The sequence below is a fragment of the Miscanthus floridulus genome, chromosome 5 (genome assembly GCF_019320115.1).
Source record: "Miscanthus floridulus cultivar M001 chromosome 5, ASM1932011v1, whole genome shotgun sequence".
Classification (NCBI taxonomy): Eukaryota; Viridiplantae; Streptophyta; class Magnoliopsida; order Poales; family Poaceae; genus Miscanthus; species Miscanthus floridulus.
In genome coordinates, this window is record NC_089584.1 from 65,087,317 (window position 1) to 65,093,644 (window position 6,328).

The 6,328-nt window shown below is 49.9% G+C and overlaps 1 protein-coding gene across 1 annotated transcript; it reads right to left on the reverse strand.

The window, feature by feature from the left end:
* Positions 1–2,138: 2,138 nt before the first annotated feature.
* LOC136452260 (DNA damage-repair/toleration protein DRT102-like) lies at positions 2,139–3,475 on the reverse strand. Its single transcript, XM_066452877.1, has one exon. It carries the CDS (start codon positions 3,362–3,364, stop codon positions 2,438–2,440), a length of 927 nt encoding a protein of 308 aa, XP_066308974.1. The 5' UTR covers positions 3,365–3,475; the 3' UTR covers positions 2,139–2,437.
* Positions 3,476–6,328: the final 2,853 nt, after the last annotated feature.

The following is a 6,328-nucleotide window of genomic DNA, read 5'->3' on the forward strand; positions in this document are numbered from 1 at the left end:
AGAGAAATAGTCAATGATTTGAATTATAGATGAAGGTCTTAGCCAAACATTGCATAATTATCGCAAGCGCCCCGTTATTAGTCAATGAGAATTGCCTGCTAGCCCGTTAGGGACAAATTTCAATCTTCCTTGACTCAGAGCACTCAATACGTTGGCGATATGAATGTTTGGGTACCCAATTAAAAGTTCTGATGAGAAAAATTTTTAGGGAATCTCGAGAGCGTAGCAGTTGCACGGCGAGAAGCCATGTCCCGGGCATACGCGACAGTAGTGTAAGACGATGTCGCGCGCACAGTTGTGGCAATATCCATTGGGATTGGGAACCATCCTGAGCTGGACCAAGAGCTCCAGCTCGCCTGCGCGCAGCTTGGATGCCATGAGGCCCCGCAGCCGGTCGGGCAACATGACATGGACCTGAGACAGCGCGACCTTCACCTCCGCCGACGCGCCCTTGCCCATGTACAGTTGTTGAAACAAGTGGCCCAAGCCAAGGACCGTATGGCTGTAGGACGACACGGTGACGGTGGCGTTCTCCCAGCAGCTTGGAGTCCATGGGGTTATCCACGCGGAGGGTGAGGTCCAAGGCCGGCTGGATCAGCGGGCTGCGCTGGGGATCCAGCCCTCCGACGACGTCGCTCACCATGACGGAGAAACCGGGAGTCCTCTTGGCTGCCGGCCGGCCTCATCGCGCTGCTAATAGCCCACGCCACAGCCCCCATCAAAGCAAAAGGAAGGCGGCAAAACAAAACGGCCAAGATGGTCCGTCGTGTTTTGTCCTCTGTCGCCGTCTCCTCTCCGGAGGCGGAGGGATCTGCCATCATATGGCTAGCTGTTGGTTCGCGAGTCCGATGAAGACTACTTTCAGTAGCGACGGATATATAAAACCACGATTTTAATGAGCAGGTTCCTACAACAACGACGATGACGAGCTCTGCAAGAAACTATGGGTGTTCCTGCCCATCCTACCTGTGGTCTGCTTCTCGCCTTAGGTGCTCTTCACAATCATGAGGGAGATCAGAAGGATAGAGTTCTCCATCGAGCCCATCCTGTACACCGGCCTCGACTCGGCCGCCGCCAGCCCGCTGCCGTCCTTCAACGTGATGTTGCGCGCGGAGAGCAACCACTAACTGTTGCTGTTGCGTGACCGGATTTATGGTCAAAAGGTTGCTAGCTAGCTCATACTGTGTGTTGTTAGTCCAGTTACAAAGTGGAAGTTGAAGGGTACGAGGGAATAATAAGACGTTATTTGACTGTATAGAATTCTCTAGTTTTTGCTACATGCAGATGAGATTAAGTTTATTGAACAGCACAGATATGCTGCTCCGACATATTTTGTCCTGATTCAATAGACCATAGTGATCTAAAAAGAACAGCCAGCACATGCATAAAACTGGGTTTGATGAAGATCATCACATACAGCAAGCAACAATGCAACCAAAGAAAAATGAAAGAAAAACAGTCATGTGTTCAAAGAACTGAAAATCATGCAGCAGTCAAATAAGCATTTTCCTTATTTCAATAAGCAACAAGCAGATAAATCTGTGCTCCATCAGCTTATTGTCCACCAATGATTTCCCATCTCTTTGGGGACTGGAATGCACGACTTAGGTGTTGAAAATCAGAAAACACTACGGCTAAATAAGTTAGCACATCACAGGTCAGGATGACTCAGCAATCAACATCAACGTTCAACGACAACATAAAACATAGCTGTCATCATAAACAAAAAAAATAGATCTAACAAAATACAAATTTCAGCAACCTTGCATATGCAATTCAATTCAGTAATCAAATTGTACAGTTTGATATTATAATTCCTTGCAGCAGAAAAATAAGCCCTATGCTGAAAGCACGGTGAAGCGTACCAGTCGAACAAGCATTTTCGAACAATTGAATATAAGGGACACAAGATAAGGTTGTGCTCCAAGGGATTGTTTTCCACTAATCATCCCTATCCCTTTCTTGTGGACTGAACTGAATCATCTATATTTAACACATCTTGGATGTTGAAAGTCACAAAACAACACAGCTAATGCAGTTAGTGGATGTGGACTGAACTGAATCATCAGTATTTAACACATCTTGGATGTTGAAAGTCACAAAACAACACAGCTAATGCAGATAGTGTAACAAGGGGGTAACTCAACAAAACTGGCATAAAATGGAGGTAACATAAATATGAAATTAGTTCCAAGAACAAAGAGCAACAACCTCCATGTATATGCAATTTGATTCAGTAACCAAATTGCACAGTTTGCTATCATCGTTGCCATTATAACCATAATGCCACAAAATCACAAGATAAGATGATGAGGATCATAGACACACACAGTTCAACAACAAACATTACGGAAGCAAGATCATCAATCACAAAAGAGGATATGTGAGCATAGCACCTTCATAAGGTTTGACATCACCACGTGTAGATGGCATGACCTCACTTGCTGGCAGCTGCAAGCTCGGCATCAATGGCAGTGTGTGCAGTGTCAAGATCCTCGTCGAGAAAGATATCCCAGTGGCCATCCCAACGGATGAAGAACTCTGTGTCCTCGAAGTACTTGACCCTGTGCACATCCCCGGCAGGTGTGAAGAGGAAATCTCCGTCCACCAGGTCGTAGCTCTCCTTCTTGGTGACGTTCCAGACCTTCTTCTTGCCCTTGATGACCACCAGGTCGTGGCCAAAGGTGTGGTGGTGCGCTGGCTCCACACTGCCAGCCTTGAACCGGACGTACGCCGAGGTGGGGCTCTCCCGCACGATCCGCATCTCGCCGCCGGGCATAATCCCCACCGGCTCGAACTCCATCCCGCTCTTGAGGCAGCAGATGGCGCAGGCCGAGTCCGGGGCGCCCTTCGCCGCCTCCGGGATGGCGGCCATCTCGTCCGGCGCGGTGTCGAAGAACCGCTGGATGTCCTCCGGCCAGGGCGCGTCGCCGGAGGCGGGGCAGGGGGCGCGGAAGGGCGTGGCGAGCCAGGCGTCGGCTATGGCGGCGGCGGCGTCGGGCGGCGTGGCGCTGCCGGAGAGCGCGAGGACGTTGCAGGCGTTGATGGAGCGGGTGTTGACGGCGTCGGCGGGGGAGGCGCAGTGGGTGGCGTAGACGCGCGGGTACTTGTTGGCGAAGATGCAGACGCCGGCGCCGGTGCCGCAGACGACGACGCCGCGGACCTCGGGGGCGTCGGGCGCCGAGTCGGGAGAGGAGACGTGTCGGGCGACGGCGGCGGCGGCGGCGTAGTACTTGTCGACGCCGAGGTCAACGACCTCGGCGACGGCGGGGTGCGCGCGGAGGTGCGCGACGACGGCGTCCTTGAGCGGCTGGCCGAAGCCATCGGCGGCTGCGAAGATCTTGAAGCGGCGGTCGGCGGCCATGGGTTGGAGGTTGATCTGACCTGACCGGACTCCGAAAGCGAGAGAAGACTGAGGAGCGAGGACTGAGGATTTTTTTTTTTTTTTTTTTGATAGGGAGGACTGAGGATTTTGGAGCAAACGAGAAGGTGGATGGATGCGGATTTACGGCGGCGTGTCGCTCGTGCACCTCGGACCGTCTGACGGACGGGAAAGAGCTGTCACTGTCAGCTTTCACTTACACGCGGGACCGGGACCGGGACCGGGACCGCAGGTGCAGTTGGGGCGAGTCCAGAACTCTCCGGAGTCCGGATGCAGTCGTGGATGCAACAATTTCGATAAAGAAATGGAATTATACTGGAGAAACCTTTGGATGACTTGGATCGGATCAAGATTCCACTACCACTAATGCTTCGTCTACGTGGCCAATAAACTCCTTATTTTTATGTCACTTCTCCTATATTTCAAATGCTTGAATTTTAAGATAATTTCAGTCACTGCTCTTATACCAACAACTAATATAAGTATATTATTACTTTTGTGATTTGTTATTTGTCTTTTATCATAATATTTTAATTTTTTCTCCTTGTCTACCTATAAAAATAATTATAAATTGTTAATTATCTTTATACCAACACAAATTAGATTTTATCAGGTTTGTGGTTTTGTCTAACGGGTTTTTATTCTTGGTACTGAGAACCATTCTAGTACTTCTCCAGACATGCAAAAGGAGTAATTAAAGCTGGTTCGGTTGGACTGAAAAAATCACTGTTCATGCTGGAAAACAATGTTCATACTTGTTTGTTGTGAGAGAAAAATATTGTCCCAGCTGGAAAAACAAGTCGAACAAACTGACTTCTTGCTCAGCCGAACAAGCTGTAAGAGTCTATTTGGCAGAGTTCTACCACTAAGGCCCCGTTTGGCTTACTGAAACTTGGCTGAAAAACACTGTTCTGACTGAATTGTTGTGAGAGAAAACACGGTTCCGACTAAAAAAATAAACCGGTTTTTTGAGTAAGCCGAACAGGGCCTAAAAGGTAAAACACATGGATATAAAACATCAACTTCATGCACAGAGCAGCTCCATCGAGAATTTATGCTTCCATCGTGGAGTTGAGAAACCTGTTTGCCTTGCAGCGTAACTCCAGTTCGAGGAAATGCATGTTTTGGAGGAAATGTCACTTATGCTCTTGGAAGATTGTATGCTAGATTTTTTTTTTTTGACATATCCAGTATACGTGAGGGGTTGATATTGGTTTAAATAAACTTCATAATTATTACTTTTCTATAATTGTAATGAAAACAACACAAATACAGTTGGCCTTGTTCTTCAATTATGATATAAGTTTTCTGCATGACATACAGGATTTCATTGGAAAAACTAAGACCATGCTAGCAGTGGTGGAGCTTGAGCGTGAGTGGATAGGGGGCCAATATGATGTAAAATACCAGATGAGGAGGGTATATTAATATTTCATTAGCAACTAAAGTAGCAAAGCTAAGACTTTCATTAAGAATTGATTTAGCTTAGGGGGGCAATGACCCACTATGGTCCTCACTAAGCTCTGCAAGTGCATACCAATAAGACTACTGCCAAGGAGTACATATCCATCGCTCCCACCCCTTCCCATGCTCCCAATTGAAATAACTCCATCCAAATGTATCAAAAAAGTTCCAAGTTGGATCTGGACTCGGGCTGACCCTGTCCGTGTCCAAGCCCATGCCCTCAGTCCATTCGATCCATAGCATTAGTTAGACGACTCAGGTTTTTTCTTTGATCCACAACACACGGAGGTGCTCGGGCTCGCTCGCATCGCCGACGGGCGAGGGGCGGCGGCGGCATCGCACGGAGGCTATGCAACACGGATACGGATACACGTATCGGTATCGGAAAGATACGGATACGTGGATACGGTAATTTTTTTAGAAAACATGATACGCGGATACGTTTTACTATTTTTTTTAATAAATAAATAATAATACAAATTAAAATTGTGAAAGTCTAAAACTTGAGTCACAGAAAATCATAATGTCTGTTCCGTGTTGAGATTGTGGCCGGTAGTCACAGCCCACGGATACTATGCTAGGATTAGCACTAGCTAGTGCCAGCACTACCAAATTTGGAGAGGCCACCTATTGCAATGATATGGTACCAATTTTTCTTACCGTTGGAGTAATATATAATAGTAATAATAACAGTGGTAGAGCAGGAATGACGGGAGTCATGGAGTGAGCGTCCGCCCGCGGCGCGTTCACACGGCGAGCGACAGGACTAGTCGTGGGTGGACATGACGGCTCCCATCCATCACCGCTTCACTAGCAGCACTGACAGCTCAGACGCCAGGCACAGGCAGCCCAGCCGAGCACACACACACCACCATGCCGTCACCGTCCGTCCCCGCGGTGCCGCGCACGCCCGATCCCCCGCCCGCCGCACCCTACGCCACTGACACACCGTACCCCACCACCAGCGGGCCCCGCGCACCGGTGGCCGCAACGCGTGCGGCGCTGGGTCCAACGCCGCCCGGGCTCCTTTTGACTTCCTCGCACACCCAGCCCAAGCCAGAGTCCCCGGCGCCAGCGACGGAAAGGGAAGACGAGGAGGGGAAACAAAAAAAACAAAGCCGCACACACAAACACGAACGCGAGCGCCCGCGTAACGTCTCCCTCGTCCTCGGGGTCCACACCCGGCCCTCCACATGGAGGGCCCGCGCATCAGCGATGCGGGGCGGGCGGGTGGTCGGCGCGGCGGTTGCGGGACCTTGTCGGAATCCAATGCGGTTGTGAGGTTTTGACGTCCGCAACGACACGCGCACATGCACGCACCCGAGTCGCAGGATTTTCTAGTGCTGCTACTACTCCCATCTCTTCCCTTCCCTCGCTCGCTTCCGCTTCCCTCCTCGTCCTGCCGCTCGCCTCGCCTCGCGCCAAAATTTGGAGAGGCCACCTATTGCATCCCTGCGCAGGAGGCGGCGCACATGTACGCAG

Bases quoted from the DNA above. Each gene is read 5' to 3' on its own strand.
- LOC136452260 (XM_066452877.1), bottom strand. From the start codon at position 3,364: ATGGCCGCCGACCGCCGCTTCAAGATCTTCGCAGCCGCCGATGGCTTC.